Source organism: Myotis davidii, unplaced genomic scaffold, assembly GCF_000327345.1.
Source record: "Myotis davidii unplaced genomic scaffold, ASM32734v1 scaffold292, whole genome shotgun sequence".
Taxonomy (NCBI): Eukaryota; Metazoa; Chordata; class Mammalia; order Chiroptera; family Vespertilionidae; genus Myotis; species Myotis davidii.
This window is the reverse complement of record NW_006285042.1, coordinates 1,443,276-1,463,435: the sequence shown is the minus strand read 5'-3', so window position 1 is coordinate 1,463,435 and position 20,160 is coordinate 1,443,276. Positions and strand designations below refer to the sequence as shown.

Below are 20,160 nucleotides of genomic sequence, written 5' to 3'. Positions count from 1 at the left end.
CCTTAATCAATAAAAAATATATTTAAAAAAAAAAGAATATTCTAACTCAAATCTGGTTAAAGCCAAAATGCCTCTTGGACTACTCCTGCTTTCCAGTGTCCCGTTGTCCTTTTTCGATTTGCATTGTTATGTGACATTCTTGTTTAGGTCACAGGAGTCTATCACGATAAAAATACTCACTTATTGTCATTATTAATAAATGCATGTCAACATTGCTCTGGGGAAGAATCAATGACAAAAACAACAATCCAGATTTTACCCTCTGGTCAGCAGCTTTTGGGGAAAAAGGCTGTCCTACCTCAGGACTGAGTCACTTACCTGTCCCCCATGGAGGTGTTGCAGAGGAAAATGTGGACAGCAAGCCCATTGTTAGACCTGATGTCTCCAGCTCCACATAAGGTGTGCAGGCCCTGGGCGAGACCCAAAGAAAAAGGAAGAGTGAACATGAATAGTACCTAAGAGGCTACCCCTCCTCCTGGTACCCGAGGGCCATGAGACAAAGTTCTAGTACAAGTGTCTTCCCTTTGGGACCAGTGGGACATTTGGGATTCAGGTTACTTATGGGGAGTCCAAAATTTATTGACTTATGTTTGGTAGATGGTGGTTCACCTTAGTTACCTGCCATGGTGGTTCACCTTAGTTACCTGCCATGGATTGTCTTAATTGCTGCATCAGATGAACTTATAGAGCATCAATTGATTAGAGCCTTTCATCATTTTTGTACTTAGATCAACCTGAAGGAAAGTTTCTATTGGAGGTAAAATCAGATATCCAGGAGGCTTGGGGAGGAAGACTGCACCATTAGGCACCAGTCAATGCCCCTCAAATACCCCAGACCATGTGGGCACTCCTCTGCTTAGGAATAGGGTCAGCACTAATCTCCCCAGAACAAGGCAAAGGGGAGAGCTCTGACCAACTGTAACCCTCTGCTGATCATCCGCAGTCCAAGAAACTGTAACACTCAGGCCATCTAAAGCTGCCCTCAGCCCCAAACCTGTACACTGAGAGCCCACAAGGAGAGAGTTCTGTTCCTCCAGATATCCATGATTCACACGGGGTGGAGGACTTCTTTTTGTATTTTAATTCAATTTCCAAGTTTGGGGGCTACTTAGATGAGTCTATATAGGGGTTGGAACATTTAATGTGGGTGAGGAGGTCAACATGATACAAACATTCTGGCCTAAGGCTGGACATCTGGACTCTCCCTACATAAACCATGACCTGAGGTTGGTCTGCAGAATCTTCCACTAGCTTTTTTGAGCCCCACCTCCTTACAGCTCCTCTCTTCCTCCCTGATATGCCTTGCTCTGAGCACAGGTGTTCCTATACTCTCAGCATCTATTACTACCAAGCAGAACTTCTAATCAGCATTGTCCTAACCAGAATTGCTGGCCTGAGTTGATCCTATTCAGGGGATCATTTTGGAGAGTTTCTGAATTTGAATGGGAAAACAAATTATATATTTGTTTTCACTAATCTCTGACTGAAATTTATCATTTCCTTCAGTTAATGTGGACATAAGCAACAAACTACAGCAGTATTAGAGGTGCCTGTAACCTTGACACTGATAGAAATTATGGATCATTTTACATCACATTAGAGTTGTTACAGATATACCAAAATATCATTTATATTCATACTTCTAATAACCAGAGTTATTAGATCTTCTCATAGATTTTGTGATTTAGTGCATTAATAAGGAAGCATGCTTATTATAAACCAAACCAAATTTATTTTAATATTTTCATCATTGTATTTCAATATAACCGGCTTCTTTGTCATTTTATGTAATTTATTTTATGCATTTAAGAACACAGCCTTCACCAGACTACCAAAGGAGTCTTTGTTCTCCAAAACAAAGGAACCTAGGAAGGTAAAAGCTCAATTTCCGTTGGCTGTTGGGAGATGTTGTAAATAGCCCTCGAGTGCCCTTTGGTGTCAGGGGGGAGATGGTGCCTGTAAGTAAGACATCAATGGGCAGTGCGGAAAGCAGAGGCAGATGGTGCTGTGCCGGCTGCCCGCCTCTAAGGCTGCTTCTGCCTGGCATTCAACCCGCAAATGGCTGGATCACTCATGGCGGAAGAGAGAAGGAACAGCGGGAAGGTGTGGGCAGCATTGACTTACACTCACAAAGTCCACCTTCTTCTGAGATGCTTTTGGAATCTCAAATGGTTTCCATCTAAGCTGGAAAAAAATACACATACAGGAAAATGATTTCACAATGGGGAAACCATAGACTTTCTAAATAAAAAGCACCTATTACACAGAAAAAGGACCTTGTGATTCTGACTACTTGTGATTTTTGTTATTTTAAATTTAATAATTATCCATCATTTCCTTAAAGGGGCTCATTTGGTGTGTGTGTGTGTGTGTGTGTGTGTGTGTGTGTGTAATTCATATGCATATATATTGTCTTTGTTCATCAGCACTTTGAATTACAAAATTTTTTTTTTTAAAAAAAACCGTTGCTTCTTATTTCAGAAACTGTTTATTTCTTTTAGCATTTGGCTCAGGCACACCAGTGAGTTTTGACCGATGCTGCTTCTAATGCTATTTATAATCAGCTCCCTTTGCTGGCACGCCAGCCTCTCTGTGTGGGCCCCGGACACAGCAGGAGAAGGTTCTACTTCTCCTGCCAGCCCTTGGAGTTTTGAATTATTTCTTGAAGCGAAAGAAAAAGCACCCAGCCGAGATTGAATTTGGTAACTGCAGTACCAGGTTCAATTTTTTTTTCCACCAAACCCTACATTTGTCCCCAGGCTGCCTGACAGTTCAGTTTAAATCACAACAATCTTTAATTTAATAATGAAATGATCTAAGGAAGTGGGGAGAAAAACCAGCAGGTCCAGGCCCTACTCAGAGTCAGCCCCATACTTATCAATCAGTCTGGCAGCAGGCCCGACCCAGCCAGACTGGCAGCTGATAAACCTAGCAGCCTCGGGACACTCCGTGGGGCGAACTGCACCCCAAGGAATGGCCCCACTGGCTAGGTAGGGCCCATTAAGACACTGGGCTCAGCTCATTCTGTATTTCAGAGAGGCAGTCATGGTTGGGATTCGGGGAGGGGAAAGCAAGCAGCAAATGGAAAGGCCGTGCTGGGATTGTTCTGCCTCTCCGATTCACACAGTCACACAGCAGCCTTTATTTCTTAAAAGCAACACAGAGGATCACATTTTGGGACTACTTAAAAAGAATGTAAAATGTTGATTTGAGGAACGCTGTTGAAATCATGCTTCAGAAAGCAGGGAAATATTTAGGACTAATTCATTCAAGATGATATTTCCTGGGAAAAGAGAGAGAACCTGAGAGCAAGGATCTAGAAAGGGTTTTTCAACCTTGGCACTACTGACATTTTGCAGTGAATAATTCTCTGTTGTGAGGGGCTGTACTGTGCATCATAGGATGTTTAACAGCATCCCTGACCTCTACTCACTAGATGCCAGTAGCAATCTCTTAAGTTGTAATGATCCAAAGTGTCTCCATTGTTAAATGTCACTTGGGGAACAAATTTCCCCTGGTTGAGAACCATTGAGCTAGGAGGATATTCCCCAGACACCAGGAAGGGCCACAGAGAAGCACTTAATAGGGCTCACATCCTGGATGAGCAGTGGCCTCAAAGAACCTTTCCTAATGCAAAAAGGGATGTCCTTCAAATGATAGAGATGGTATAGGGAGAGGAGTAGTTTATCTGCTGGATCTGATGGTAGCAGATTGTACAGGGTCTAAATTCAGCATATCATGAAGGATGATAAAGACTGCAAGGTGGTTCTATCAAACCCAGTGCCCAGAAGAAGAAGTGAGCTTTGTACCTTCAGGCAAGATTCTGGCTAGGAGCTTTGTGTGATATGCTGCTGAATGTGAGGAGGGAGATCTGGGGAAAGGATAAAAAGGAAGAGTCCATGGAATAAAGGATAGAACCATCTGCCAACTCCAGATGTTCAACTTAATTGCATGCTGTGGAGCAATTACCCCCTGATCCAAAGGAGGCTGGCTGTGCATTGGGCTGAACCAGGAGACCTGAGTTCTGTTACTGCTTCTGCTCCCACTTATTCTGTGAGCCCCCAGAATGGGGGCAGAATAAAGAATTGACTTACATTTTAGAAATAACCATTGTACTTTTAGAAACATTTATATAATTTACTTCAGAGAAGAGCTTCTGATTTAGTCCTATAACTTTTTAATCATTTATTTTATTCATACTATATATTATTGGTAAATAACCTCCTATTTATCAATATAATCTATACTAATAATAGAGGAATATGCAAATTGTCCAGGATGCCGTCACAGTAACAGTAACGACCAAACAGAACAGCAGGCTGCGTGGGGAGACCAGACTGGCAGAAGGGGCAGTTGGGGTGACCAGGTCAGCAGGGGGTCAGTTAGGGGCAATCAGGCCAGCAGGCAGAGGTCATTACGGGTGATCAGGCTGGTAGGAGGTGGGCAATTAGGGGTGATCAGGCAGGCAGGCAGGTGAGCAGTTAGGAACCAATGGTTCCAGGTTGTGGGAAGGATATTTGACTGCTGATTTAGGCCTGATCCCCAGAATCAGGCCTAAACTGGCTGTCGGACATCCCCCAAGGAGTCCCAGATTGGAGAGGGTGCAGGCTGGGCTCAGGGGACCCCCCTCCCCCTCATGCATGAATTTCATGCACCAGGCCTCTGGTAATTTTATAATTAAAATTTAATTATTAAAAACAATGAAATTTAATTATTTAAAAACAATGAAATCCATTGTAGGACTCAATGCAATATCTTGACACTAGTGAATTTTAATAAATTTGTGGTGAATGGTTGAATGAATAAATATAAGGTACTGAGAACATTGATAGTAATATCTCAAAGAACAAGACTAAAGCAAATTTGTGAGGTTTTTGGAAGTCAAAATGACATTCAGGCAATAGTAGACTGATAAATGTTTCTAAAAGTACAATGGTTATTTCTAAAATGTAAGTCAATTCTTTATGAATATAAAAACCCACCTATTCTTCCATATCCTTTCTCATTTTGGGCCAGTTCTATCGACTATTGGGAGAGAGGTGTTGACATCTCCAACTATAACTGGGGATTCATCTAATTCTTCTTTCAGTTCTATCATTGCTTCACATATGTTGCAGCAGTATTCTACAAGTTTTATTGGAAAATAAGCTCTTCTTACTAGAAATGAGGTGATCAAAAATAATTTGAGGGAGTCCAAAGTTAGAATAAAATATTTTTTTAAGGTTACCAAAGGAGAAAGACTGGAATGAGTGGCAACATTTAATTATCAAGATTTGAAATTCATGCCCAGGGAGAAAAAGAAAACAAGAGAATTGATCTCAGTTATTTTGAGTCAGAAGATCAGGAGTTGGACTGGATGATTCAAATATACTTTTCAACGCCGAGATTCTTTGATGTACTGAGATTCACTACAAAATTGCCCTGGACTTTAGATTAAGTGAGTTAGATCCTCTCAAAACCATTGGATGGTTAGAGATAGACATATTGTTAGAAGTCAGTACCATCTACCCAAGAGGTTGGAAGTAACTTGTAGATATAGTAGTGCTTACACTGTGTCAGCATTTATTAGTCCTGCTATGGCTAGGAGAGGCCTAGAGTAATCCACTACAGTGAGTTTTAGTCCAGAGTAGGGAAGGTGGCAGGGGCTGGGGCTGGGGTAGGGGTGGGGGAATGAATAAAATAAAACAATAACTCACTGAATGCCTCAGCAATTTGAGGAAAAAGGTAGCATGATTGGTGTGGAAGAACAATCAGACTGTGAGTTCTTTGGAATTCTTTTGAGTAATAGACAAGAGCACAAGTAAGGAGGCTACAAGTCACTGTACTTTAGGCTTTCAAAAGCCTATCATGAGGCTACAAAAAAGGTGAGCCTCCGTGGGATTTGGATAACATTTTTTTCATGAAAAAAAAATGCAACAAACAAAGCCTGGATTCCCATTTGGCCTTTCCCTTGAGTATAAAGCTAAGGGCATTGAATCCATTACTCAGCACCCAGCATAAGAGCATGAAACATAGTGGTCACTTTGTAAATATTTGTTGGATGACATTTAATTATCACAACTCTCTGAGATTCCTATGATTATTATTGTCTCTTTTTTATTTTAAAATATATTTGTTTTGTTGATTTTAGAGAGGAAGGGAGAGGGGGAGAGAGATAAAAACATCAATGATGAGAGAGAATCATTGATCAGCTGCCTCCTGCACACCCCCTTCTGGGGATAAAGCCGGCAACGTGAGCATGTGCCCTTGACCAGAATCGCACCTGGGACCCTTCAGTCTGTAGGCTGATGTGCTCTTCACTGAGCCAAACTGACTAGGGCTATTGTCTCTATTTTAGAAGTGAAAACACAGATGGTGTAGACCAGTGGTCGGCAAACCGTGGCTCGAGAGCCACATGCAGCTCTTTGGCTCCTTGAGTGTGGCTCTTCCACAAAATACCACGTCCGGGCGTGCGCGTACAGTGCGATTGAAACTTCGTGGCCCATGCGCAAAAGTCGGCTTTCGGCCTGGGCAAGTCTATTTTGTAGAAGTGGCATTAGAAGAAGTGGGGCGGGGAGGGGAGGGTCAGTTGGTCGGGTGACGGGAGACGCGGTGCAGGTGGGCCACGGGATACGCAGTGCGGGAAGGTGCGCAATTCATGCAGGAGTTGAGTGTGGATGGGAGAGTTGGAAGGGGTCGACCTCAGCGAACGTGCCTCAATCAGATTGAGGACGTTTTTAGCAAAGGCCAGCTTAGGAGTACCCTAATTAAGTTAATAACAATGTACCTACCTATATGGTTTAAGTTGAAAAAATTTGGCTCTCAGAAGAAATTTCAATCGTTGTACTGTTGATATTTGGCTCTGTTGACTAATGAGTTGGCCGACCACTGGCGTAGACCAAGTAATATTTTTCTGCTAAAACCTGATGCCAATACTCTCAGATTCTCTTAGTAATCTACATCCTATCCCTTTACTCTCAGGTTGTCCTGACAGGCGTCTCAAACTATCCATGATCTCCCTGGCTCCTGAACCCAGGCTTTGCCTCCTTTTAATGGTCTTGTGCTTGGTCTTCCAATCTGACCTTATTTATGCTCTTCCTGTGCTGAGTTGTCCTGGCCCAGCCTGTCTCCTGGGACCTGCATCCTGCTGAGGTCCTTCAGTGTCAACGTTTTTGTGTGCAATCTTTTTACATGAATTCATTCAAATGATTTATTGAACCTATCTGTGTGCCAAGTTTTATGCTAGGTTCTGGAGATAAACAGGAGTACAGTCTCGGCCCCCTGGGGAACCTATTACAGAAGATCCTGGGAGTGTGGACACTTTCTGATAGGAAAACAAGGAAATGCATAAGTAGAAATGACTTTGGAAGAGAAACATAAACAGAAATGTTCCCTCAGGAATAAGTCCTGACACAGGGCCCATTTAATATTCTTACACAATGGAAAATAAGAGACAGACACAATGAAATAATCTGGTTTGCAGACAGCTCCAACATCTTTCTCAGGGGTAAAATACAAGTTGATGGAGATGTACTGGTAAAAGAGCTAGCAGGCTATCTAAAAGGGCTGAACAGGGCAACGTGCAGTGCACTGATGGCCAACGCCCATGAGTGCATTTAGGGAAATGATATCTAGTCTATTTATAGGCTGATGGGATCCAAGCTATCAGGGAATATCATCAATAAATTCTAGTCATTCTGCATTAAAAGAAGGCATATGTTGGATCCTGCAGGTCTGTGAAGATGATGAAGGCATAGATCTCAGAGTGTGAGAGAGCTGGAGTCTGGGAAAAACTGGGGAAAGGAGATTTTAAAAAGTTATGTTGTGGGACATATAGTGGGTCTTCTTGTTTTTTTTTTCAGGAGAAACAAGTGAAGCTTGAAGTTATTTTCAATTGTTTTTGGTCTCCGGCTGCATGGGATCCTGGACCTCATTTATTTAAATAACATTTATGTACAAAGAACAAGACTGGAAAGAAACCAAAGCATTAGAAGTTGTTAACTTTGCACTGGTGGGATTATTGGGCATTGACACTTTTATATAAGTCTTAAATAAAAACATATATTAATAATGGGGGGTGCATTAATGTTGTTTAAAGAAGTGTAAATAGTTTCAATAGATCAGTCAGGGCCGGATGAATTACAAAGGGTTAAAGACTTAAAGAGGTGGAGAACCCAAGAAGTTTTGGAGGAAAGAGGCTTTTAGGATTGTGAGACCTGAACAGTCTGACAAATTAGATAAGTGTTTGAAACATTTGTTATAATTTGCATGTCCTGGAAGGTAACTTTATGATGTAGTCTTTAATTAGCATTGATATAATTTATCACTTAGTTCAAATTATACTGAGAACTAAAAGGTAGTTTCCTCAGCTGAGGCTTAATTGGGTCAAGAGTCTGACTTTCCAACAATCAAGAGGTTGGGGATGTAGTAATAAAAAAAAGATAAACTTTAAAGGACTCTGACCTTCAAGAAGAATACTGATTCAAGAATGCTAATTGAAATCTGTAAAATCAGTTAAATTGGATGCAGATTTGTTTGTTAAATGATGAGGTTCCAGAAGTTAGAGGAAGGTGAATGATGAACACAATTAAGTATATTTCTTATCTAAGTTATTAATGAATTGAACTTGTTATGTCCACAAGCTAAATCTAAATATACTCAAAAAGAGTTTACATTAATTCTTAAATAATTCATTAAATAAACACTAAAAGAAAATGAATGTTTTGTGGGTATAGTCCCCAGTTTTCTGAGCAGGGTATCAAAAAGATAACAGTGATGATAGCATATCCCATGATGTTCTCGTGGAGAAAACATTAGGTAATTCTCAGATCTTCAAATACCCAGAGATGACTAAGATGGGAACTTGGTGGAGCTGATGAATCATTTGCTTTGATCTGTGACAGGTGAAGACATACCTACCACACAGACTTCAGCTGGAAGAGTTGTCAGATAGGTACCTAACTATAATTTTCTCAGACTTTCTTGGTGGGAGTCTGGAATATATATTTAGAAGAGGTTATGAGGGGGAAAAGTGATGAATGCAAATTGCTGTGGTTATTAATGAAGCACCAAATTGGAAAGAGATATTAACTTGTCAAGAAGGTGTAAATGAAAAGACAAAAGCATTAATGTAGCAAGAACAGCCAGCGTGTGTGCATCATGGCAAGGGACACGGGATGGCAGGTGATGTGAATCACAGAGGAGGGAGATGATGAACTGCTACCTGGATGGGGCTGGTGTTGACAGAGGCACTGTTGAGTTCTGGGGAACATCGATCCCAAAGTATGTGGGCACAGGTCAAAAATGAGCAGGGGGAATATTGGAGAAGAAATTCATTTGGTGGCCACCATCTAGAAAGTGTTTGAAGGAATTCAAAATGGGGAAAGGTAACACGTTCAAGGAGAAATGCAAAGAAAGGTTTAAATGGGACACATCGGGTAGCAGGGAGGAAATAAATATGTACTGAGAACCTACTAGAAAGTAAGCAGAAACCTTTGATACAGCTATTTTGATACCTCCATATTAACTCATGCTTTTTAATGCAGTTGCCTCAAATTTCCCTCTCAATTTATGTTAACAATTTATGAAATAATGAACTAACATGCCCAAATGGCATACTTGCCTCTCACCTATGGTGGGAGACTTCCATTTCCTATTTTGTTAATTTAACATCATTTGAGTTTTTATAAGTGTCTATTGTCTTTATAATAAGACAAAACCAAAAAAATTCTACCAGGACATGGTTAGCTTCCATTGAGAAGTTATCTGTATTCCCCAAATAATCGTTATAAAAGGATATATTTATGTTAAATAAAATGTGACAATAGTAGTCATAGAAATAAAGATATATAATAAAAGGATAATACTGCACATATTACATATCACACTCATAGTAGAGTCACATTTTCCTTAAAGGCTAGATTTAAAATCTACCCCCCCTACCCTAAATAAAATATAAAATAAGTGGGCAACATTGTTGCCCACATAACCATGATCAAATCTAAGAAGACACTAAGGCAGTGGTTCTCAACCTTCTGGCCCTTTAAATACAGTTCCTCATGTTGTGATCCAACCATAAAATTATTTTTATTGCTACTTCATAACTGTAATGTTGCTACTGTTATGAATCGTAATGTAAATATCTGATATGCAGGATGGTCTTAGGCAACCCCTGTGAAAGGGTCGTTTGACCGCCAAAGGGGTCGTGACCCACAGGTTGAGAGCCACTGTATAAGGTGATAGAGGCTTAAGTGACTGGTGTGGATGACTGAGCAGGCAGGGACACTGAAACTCCCCACTCGACCCCTAGTTATTAAATAACCACTCCTTTTTAAATAGTTAAGGGGCCATGGTTTGAATACCCAAACATCTTATTGACTTTTCCTGTAATCCTTCCTTTAATCTAGCTCAATGGTTCTCAAATTTAGTGCACAGAAGAATTACCACCTTAACTAATCCATAAAGTATAGGATACATGGTTTTGTGTGTGCCACCCTGTCTTGCCCAGTCCCAATCTGCTAGACGCCAAAAGCAAGCTAACCTACCAGTTGGAGTGTCTGCCCCCTGGTGGTCAGTGCATATCATAGTAACTGGTGAACAGTCAAACAGTCAGACACTTAGCATATTTGCTTTTATTATATAGGATTTTCCACTGCGCTCTGTGAAATGGTTGTTTCACTGCTAATAAGCTCCTCTCCAACCTCAACCTTATATAAAATGAGGTTGGTATGCCAGATGCATTTCTTACCCCAGAGTGTGGGAGAGAAGGTGGTAAGATACTATTGGATTAGGAACCCAGGTGAGGCTCAAGGATGAAGTGAAGACCAAGTCCCCAGGTTGGTTGTACAAATTGTCCCCCACACAAGGGCCCTGACCAGCAGAAGGGGAAGGGGCAGGAGCTGAAAGCCCAACCTTTTGTCTTGGCAGGGGACCGTGTCTGTGGGGTTAGAGGTTGGAGCAGGGCCTGACTTGTTCCAATATGCTCAAAGGCCAATACGCAATATACAGGCCAGTGGTCAACTGAGAAGGATGTCTGCTTCATGCATTACATTCCACACAAGTGAAAGTTCAGACAAAATATCCTGGTTTTGGGATGGTTGTGAGGTGGATAATATTTGAAGTTGTTAACTCATATTTCCCCCCACTCTGAATCCCTTTTCTGCCCTTGCTGGAGGGGAGTATCATTCAGTACTTAATTCTCTGAGGTTTCCATAATTAGAGAAGAGATGGAGCAGAGCAGGAAACCAAAAGTGACTATGAATTATTCTGGATCTATAAAAAAATTGAAGCATTTCGTGGGGGAGGTATTTGTAGGTATAGACATAATGTTTTGGTAAATCAAGAGGAGGCAGCAGATTTTTCTTGGGCTTTGGAAAGGGGTGGGAGATGGGGAAGGAGAGAGAAAGGCTTCTTGTTCTGTGTGGACTTTGGATACCGACTGGTGGGAGGGGTGGTTCTTGAATCTGTGACCTGGGAACTCCCAGAGGAGGGAATGGCTCTGAGGCATATCCAGTACAACAGGACCAGAGTGGCCTTGCAGATGATTCCATGCCTAAACCTGGCAAGATAGCAGCAGAACAGTGGGTGTCTCAACACTACCCAGTGAGAAGGACCAACCAGCAAGGCCCGACCCCCACTCCTACTTTGGCATCTTTTAAGACCAGCAATTCCAAGTCAAGACAGAGATGAAATTGTCTTTTGCCAGTTTGGCAGACAGGACCTCAGAATAAAAAATAATAGGAAAGGAAAAAACAAATTTACCTGAATACAATTTCTGCAATTATATGCACTACCGCTGCCTTTAAGTGAATATGTCGAATGGCTGTATCAGAATCAAGGTTCTCACCTCTTTCCTGTGTGCCAGGCACTGTTTGAAGCACGTTCACACCTGTTCTCTTACATAATCTTCACAAGAGCACCGCACAGCAGCTTATCATGCCAATTTACGGGTAAAATGCCACGGCTCAAAGACACAGCGGGTAGTAGAGCAACAGGGATGCAAACACAGGCCTGTTTTTCTTCCTGCACTATATAGCTGCTCTCAGTGACATGTACCTAATTAAGCTCAGGGACAAAGGGGATACACTGGGGGTCTCAGAAGGTAAAAAAAATAATATATAGCTCAGTCCATTGTAGCATTGGGTCTGTCTCATTCTGAAAGCAGAGTAAATACTGATGCCCAGAAGAAAAGCCCTCTGGTCACTCAAACAAAAGGAAGCTTCGCAAGAAATGGAATCCCCTAGGTCTGCAGAGAATGTGACAGCAGCCTGTCACCACAGTAAACTTACAGACTCCAGCTCAGACGAGTCTCCCATCCCTTCGCCAGAGGCCTTTCTTCCAGCTATGTGAGTGTTGAATGTGTTTTTTATATTCTGCGGTAAGTTTAGAGTAAAACAAACCAACTAATCTATGGACATGAAGATATTTTCACTAGCCTGTATAATTTCCGTTCAACCAACTCACCTTGGCAGTCCTGCCGAGTTTGAACCACTTCTGTGCCTACCTAGTCACCATTAGGCTAGAAAAACACAAGCTCACACACACACGCACATGCACACGCACACGCACACGCGCACACGCGCACACGCACACAATCAATCAAATCCAAAATTCCTACCCAAGTTTGAGTAAAACAAAAGATACAGCTTAATATTTATTTTAAAAAACACTGTCTAATTTCTCAAAGACCCAGGAGTGACTTAAATATTAATATTCAAGGCTTTGGATACATGGCAAGTTCCAATTCACAGAACCTGGTTACCTGGTTAGGATCAGGATCAACTTCATCCCAGTTGTTAGTGACATGGCCTTGGTCAGTGGATTCAAAGGGCTTGTGAGAAACTGAAGGTAGAATCCTATACAGCCAGCTGGGAGGAAGCAAGGACACATGTCTTAGGGAGATGTTGTGACATACAGACTGGCTCAGGAAGTACTCTCAGGAACGCACACGGGTGAACAATGATCTATGCACTTTAATGTGAAAACAATGACACAGCATCACTCCTTAATAGCCACTGCTGCCCATTACCTTGGTGTCTTCTCACCTTTCTACTCTACCTGTACTCTTCACATTAAAGCTCTGGCCCCCAGTTATTCCCATACTGACCAAAAATGAAGAATTGTCTTTCCCAATGACAACTGTAAAGGAAAAGGAAATACCTTGAAGGACATCTGTGCAGGAAAATCCATAGAAAAACATTAGTTTATATATGCCATTAAATACCAGTCCTTGCTCTGGAAGGTGAGGACAATGAATCCTTTGTAGATTGGAAGATATGGGTGGTTTCTTTGTTTTTGATATGTAAATAAATTGTATTCTTTAAAATTATAAAGAGTAATACATGTCAGTGGAAAAAATAATTCACATAATTTAAAAAGTCCTGAAAGGTAAATGGCTTTCTCCTTCAGAGGCAATCCTCAGAGGCATCAGAGCTCCACAATTTTCTTGTCTATCCTCTCGGATATGCCCAATGCATATATGAACAAAATTGCCAAGTCATTGTAACACTTTATTCTCACAACAAAAATATGTGAAAGTGTCTAATCACCCACATCTTCACAAATATAGGTTATTATGAATAATTTTGCCCTTGCAGGTTAAAAAATTTCATTTTCATTTTGTATTTCCTTTATTATGAATAAGATTGAGAGTCTGTATGTTTATTGAATCTTTGTAATTTTTCTATGAATTTCTTATAAAAGTCCTTTATAATTTTTCTATCGGGTTATTTGTCTTTTTAATATTAATTTATAAGAAGTTTAGGAAATTAACACTTCTGTATTCCAAAATTGTAAGACTATCTGTTCTTACTTTCTTATAGTACATCTATGGTACTTTCTTCCCTCCCTTCCTTTCTTTCCTTCCATCCTTTCTTTCCTTCCATCCTTTCTTTCTTTCCATCCTTTCTTTCCTTCATTCCTTCCTGCCTTCCTTCCTTCCTTCCTTCCTTCCTTCCTTCCTTCCTTCCTTCCAGATTTTATCTGTCTATGTCAAGGCCTGAGCCAAAGATCTTCCTGTCAGGACCCAGATCTCAGGCTTGAGGAGGAAAAGAAGACTCTGATGAAGAAACTTTGAAGGACACCTAGAGGACAAACTCCAGAAGTGGAGAGGGACACTGAAACTCACTAAAATGGAACAAAGTCCTTTCAGAGGCCATTACCCTGACAGAGCACAAAAGGAAGAAGAATACTACTTCTGACAATGGGAGACCAGAGAAGCTTGAACAGGCTCTGGTCCTTCAAGCCCTAGGACAGTCTATTTCAGAGCGGGGGTTGGGGTGGGGGTGGAGTTAGCCTGACAGGACACTGAACCATTAGATTAAAAGGCTAGATTTATTCAGTTTCCATTTGATTTCTCCAGCTCTAGATGATGTAACCCCCAGACCTTAGACTTTTAGGGCATGAAAAAACGAAGCTTCTCCAGCTTCTAATAGTCTATGGAGTTGAGAGTGTGAGTGTATCTAGAACCAACTGTGTGATCATGGGCAAGTTAAGACACTTTCTCGACCTTGTGTTTCTCATCCTTATCTCCTAGGATTGTTGTGAGGATTCAGAATTTATGTACCTAGAGTGCCTGGTGCAGAGTAGGTACTCAATTATTAGATTCATGTTGAATTGTATGTCAACTCCTAATCAGCTGGATTTTTATGATGGTCCAAATTTTCCACATTCCCTGTCCTGACTCTTACTTTCTCATGACTTAAGGAGTCAGTTAATTAATATTATAAAAATCAATCCTTGGTCGATAAGTTTTGCGGGGGCTCTGCACTGCACTCTGTGACTTAAACACGTGGTGACTATAAGAATGCTAGGCTTACTCACCTATGGATGGGATTGGTTCCTTCTTCCCATTGGGGATTTTGATCATTTTCACAAAATTCATGTGGCTATCTTTAAAGAGTTCTAAACAGATGGGTGAGCCGTGCCTAGGATCCCTTGTTTTTTAGCTGAGTTTATAAAAATCCCCAAGCAGCAATACATTGCCCAGGACAGAGATTTAATTCTGATTCAGGGAATGATGCCAGCTTCTTAATGAAATGCCAACCGCTCATTTTCAGCCTCCTGGATCAGAGCTTAGCTCCTGCTGGCTGAAGATATTGCTGAATAATGGGGGCAGGCAGCAGAATCCAGAATCCAGGTGTCCCATTAGTGAATACGACATTAAGTCAAGAACATAGTCATGGAGGTCAAGTTGTTATACATGGGAATGGACAGGAATTATCTATGTTTACCTTACCTTGATTATTGGGTTTGCACAGAGAGAGATGATTAAATCATAATAGAATTAACCCCTGATTTTTCACAAGTATGGGAAACTATTTCATCCTCCCCCCCGTGCACATATCTATTGAGAGAGAAGCCATTTGATATTGACATAGTACCCTAGTACCTGCCATATCTCACACTCAGTTCTCTGATAGCCTCTTAGGGATAGATATTCTGTATTGGAGGAAGAAACTCTGCCATGGTGGCAATAATGATGATTATCATAATTAATGTTAATTGAGCACCAATCATGTGCCAGGCAATGTGCTAAGCACTTTACATACCTTCTTTCCTTAATCTTCATGACAACTATGAAATAGGTACTACTATTATCTTTTTGACAAGTGAGGAACCTGAGGCTCTAAGAGTGTAGATGACTTGCCCAAGTTCACATAGCTGCAAAGAGAAGAAGCCAGGATTGAAACCCAGGGTGCCTGACCCCAGAGTGGGCATGATTAACCACTAAGGGGAACCATCTATCTTTTGTGTGGTCCATCCTGCTTCTGTACTCCCTGTCTTATTTGCTTCTCAGGAGAACTTCGTGGAGAGACACCTAGTCCCTTCCACTAAGCAGTACGAGACCTCCTGCTGCTGCTCTAAATCTCCAATACCAATGGCAGACCTCCTCACAGGCGCCCTAGCCTGAAATGCCTACATTTAGACACGACATGTTTAAATCAAAATACTTACTGCCTCCCCAAACCACAACTACTGCATCTAACCTGTCCCTTAGGAGTTAAGGGAGCGAGTTCATTGGCCTGGTTTATAGGATTCGAGCAAACATGGAATATGACACCTTGTGCCAATGAATATGTTGGTTTCCAGCAAAGGCAAATTCCAAAGAGTAGAAACCTTATTAATTCAAACCACAAGGGGCTGTAATACATGACCTTTCAAATACTCAAGCTTGGATTATCCAACCTTTTCATGCAAAGAACAGTCAGCCGAGGAAGATATGGTGCTGAGTCTTCTATAATTTTGAGGTAATCATTATAAAAAACAAAACAAACAAGTAAACCAAAATCCAAAACTCAATTGGACAATCCTTAGGGAAGGCCAGACTATTGGGAACATTTTCTTCTGAGTAAAAGTGAGAATTTGTAAATGGAAGTGGATGTGTGTTTCCGGGCTCGGTGCTGCTGTTCTCTCAGCTTCATCCACCGGTCACTTGATTCTAGCTGGAGGCAAGGCCTATGATCCTGGGCACAGTCTGTGAGAAGGAGGACCTTGGGCAGCCCTATGAGGCTGTGGCCCAGGTGTAGGAGGCAACACTAAGTAGTAGTTATAGCTCCCACAGTCTGCAGGTCAGAATAAACTTAATCCTCATACCTTCTCTTATTGGTGCTCCTTGGACAAGTAAAAGCTGATCCCGAGAGCTGCTCAGCATACAGATTGTAGGGACAAACTTGAGGATTGTTCTAAAACAAAGAAGGCAATAAATAGCATCACTTCAATCAGAAATGCATCCTACCTTCCCACCATGCAACTTGTGAGAGGATTCTATCCTGAATGGGGGATGCACTGGGCACTACATATGACCATCCCCAACCCATATATACTTTTTGTAATAATTTTTTAGGTGACTTTCCCTTTATTAGAAAAGTAACACATGCCTATTGTAGAAAATTTATAAAATATAACCTATTATGTCACAGTCAAGAAATAACCCAATGTAGTCATATTGGTGTATTTCCTTCCATTCTAATCCTCCAAAATGGGGATATTATGATATGTATAGTTCTGTAACAATTGGGACCTTTAAAAAGAGGAAACACTATATGATGAGTATTTTCTTATGCCATAAAATATACTTCAATTTTTTTTTGAAAAATGGTTTGCCATATTTTTACTATTGTAATCAACACTAGTGTGAACATCTTTGTGCATAAAATTCTGATTATTTTGTCATCATTGTTATATCTGATGCTGTTCAAGGGAATATAAAAAAAAGTTCCCTTAGCCTTGGACCTAGGAAATCTTACTGAAAATCCTACAGTTAGTCTTCTTACTTTGAGTTTAGTGTTTTGCCATAAAATAACTATCATCCAACTTTAATCTTTGTGTTGTCATTGTTCTGTATTTTAATTGTCTGAAAGATTGTAAAACTTCACAGGCTGAATTATGAGAGCTACAGTGGGTAGAGGTGCTTGGCCTGAAAGCTGGTCATTCATTCCTATAATTCAGAACTTTCTAATCTAATATTCTATTTACTCGTACCTGTCCTTCTGGCAGTGCACCAGGGCATCGGGGGTCCTCTGAGGCACATTCGTTCCCGAATCCAGAAATGTACTGCATGTGACAAAAGCACAAAGACCACCATTAATGGGACTTAAAGAGCATTTCACAACACCTACAGTCTACAAAGGTAAGAGTTTCTACATGAACATGTCTTTGTGTATGATTTTTCCATACATAATATTTTTGCTATGTCTTGACATATGAAGCATTTAGGAAAGATAATAGATTCTGTGTGAATTTTAAAGACTACCAATGAGTTGGAAGAAGAATGCTGGATGACATAGACCAGTGATGGCGAACCTTTTGAGCACGGCGTGTCAGCATTTTGAAAAACCCTAACTTAACTCTGGTGCTGTGTCACATATAGAAATTTTTTGATATTTGCAACCATAGTAAAACAAATATTTATATTTTTGATATTTATTTTATATATTTAAATGCCATTTAACAAAGAAAAATCAGCCAAAAAATGAGTTCGCGGGTCAACTCTGACACTCGTGTCATAGGCTCGCCATCACTGACATAGACTCTCCACCCTTCGCTATACTTAGTAAATTTATGGGCTTGTTCTTAATTATTCTACTCTAAGGACAGGTTCTTTAATTCTGGTTCCATGAAGGATTCCCTAATAGGGTAGAAGGCTCATGCATCACCCTCTCCAGATTAATAGGATATTGCTGGGCCTAAATGGCAACCTCCTTGGGTTTGGGGAGCTCCACTCCCCATTCATACTCTGAAACAAGCAACTGTAAATAGGCGCATGGATCCATTCTGATAGCAATATTCTTGAGAGGAAGCTCTCAAAATTAGCCTTACTGTAGATAGAAGATGACATGATCTGACTCATCTATAAAAATGAAGCTTGAAGCCCTAGCCGGTTTGGCTCAGTAGATAGAGTGTCAGCCTGCGGACTGAAGGGTCCAAGGTTTGATTCCAGTCAAGGGCATATTCTACCGTGGTTGTAGGCTCGATTCCACAGGAGCATGCAGGAGGCAGCCAATCAATGATTCTCTCTCATTATTGATATTTCTATCTCTTTCTCCCTCTCCCTCTGGTTTTCAGTAGAAAACCAGAATCTGCCTGCCATCACAAAATGGAGTCTATTCTGATTGTCATTTGTTTATACCCAGAGAAAATAAAGTTAGCTGGTTTCTCAACAAAGTAACGCCTGTGGAGCCCATGAAGCTCATTGTTACAACCCTTAACACAGCTATGAGTTCTTCGCTGTCTGACTCCTCCATCAGTCCATAAGTCCCATGAAGTCTGAGACTACAACATTCTTATGTATCTCCATATGCCCTGTGCCTGGTTTATAGAAGGTACTCAGTAGATATTTATTGTTTGATTTAGTTGTCACTTAGATCCTATCCTAAGAATATATGTATGCTGTTAAAGTGAGATTAGAACCCCCTTTTTTTCTAACTTAAACATCAAAACAGCCGAAACCGGTTTGGCTCAGTGGATAGAGCATTGGCCTGCGGACTGAAAGGTCCCAGGTTCGATTCCGGTCAAGGGCATGTACCTGGGTTGCGGGCACATCCCCAGTGGGGGATGTGCAGGAGGCGGCTGATCGATGTTTCTCTCTCATCGATGTTTCTGACTCTCTATCTCTCTCCCTTCCTCTCTGTAAAAAATCAATAAAATATATTTTAAAAAAAACACAAAAAAACCCATCAAAACAAATGGCCATTCCCCACCCCCACCCCAGCTGTTCCTAATAAATGTACTTAATTTTAGCCCAGGATGAAAGTGCAGCCTTGCTCAGGGAGGGAAATGCCACCATCTGAGCACATGCCTTTAAGAGACATAAGATAAGAAGGATGTAAGTGGGTGGAGGGCCAGTCCTCTAGAGCGCTCAGCAGCACGGAGAAGGATGAGCTTGATGCAACGCGCCTGCATGTGTGAGCGATGAGCAGGCCAGCAGCTGTCTATATTTGGAAAGGAACATCAAATGTGAAATGTTATGACCTAGAAAGCAATGGAAGTGAAATTCTTCTTTTTGCCTCCAGACGCAATTTTTTTTATATGAAAATCTATCAGCACTAAAAACATCGAGTTCTATTATATACAGATTGGTTAACAGCAGCGGCATGCAGCTTGGAATGATTTCTTTGGGGAAACAGCAGAGACCATCCAGCATTCTGACTCTCCACTGAGCACAATTTTCTTCTCTCTAAAGGCACCTCATGCTCACCATGAACAGGATGGAATGTGAGCTGCTGAGAAATGGTAATGACCCTAAATTCTGTGAAATGGAATTGAGACCAATCTGTGCCTGAAGTCACTGAGGGTCATAGTGTCTTTACTTTGTTCAGCCGCCTCATTGTTTCTCTCAGCAAGCAAGGCAAGAGGGTGTGAGTGCGGGGGAATGCAGCCCATCTATCTGGCCAGCACGGGGTCTTCTCCCTTCTTCACAACTGCTGGCCTCAGAACAGAACCCACGGTTATATATGTTCAGAACAAGGGAAGAGAGATTTAGTATATGGAGTTCTGAAGCATTTGCTTCCTATTGCTTTAAAAAAAAATGGAAAAGAAAGTAGCAAGCACAGCTAGCTGGTGATTTGGAAAGGTGTGAGTTCTGAATCACTTTCTCAATCTTTTCTGTAGTGCACTGACTGAAGAGGAGGGCGGAAATTGCTGAGTCACTATCACATCAGTTGGTTTTCCTACTCCTCTGAG

The 20,160-nt window shown here is 41.2% G+C and overlaps 1 protein-coding gene across 1 annotated transcript in view; it reads right to left on the bottom strand.

Moving 5' to 3' along the window:
- Positions 1–20,160, bottom strand: part of HGD (homogentisate 1,2-dioxygenase) — a 42,657-nt gene that overhangs the window by 19,259 nt on the left and 3,238 nt on the right. Inside the window, exons 2-6 of the mRNA XM_006755353.2 lie at positions 17,461–17,532; positions 16,573–16,661; positions 12,740–12,845; positions 2,125–2,184; positions 319–410 (exon numbers count right to left, since the gene is read on the bottom strand). Coding sequence (XP_006755416.1) covers positions 319–410; positions 2,125–2,184; positions 12,740–12,845; positions 16,573–16,661; positions 17,461–17,532 — 419 coding nt within the window. The remainder of the gene's footprint in view (positions 1–318; positions 411–2,124; positions 2,185–12,739; positions 12,846–16,572; positions 16,662–17,460; positions 17,533–20,160) is intronic.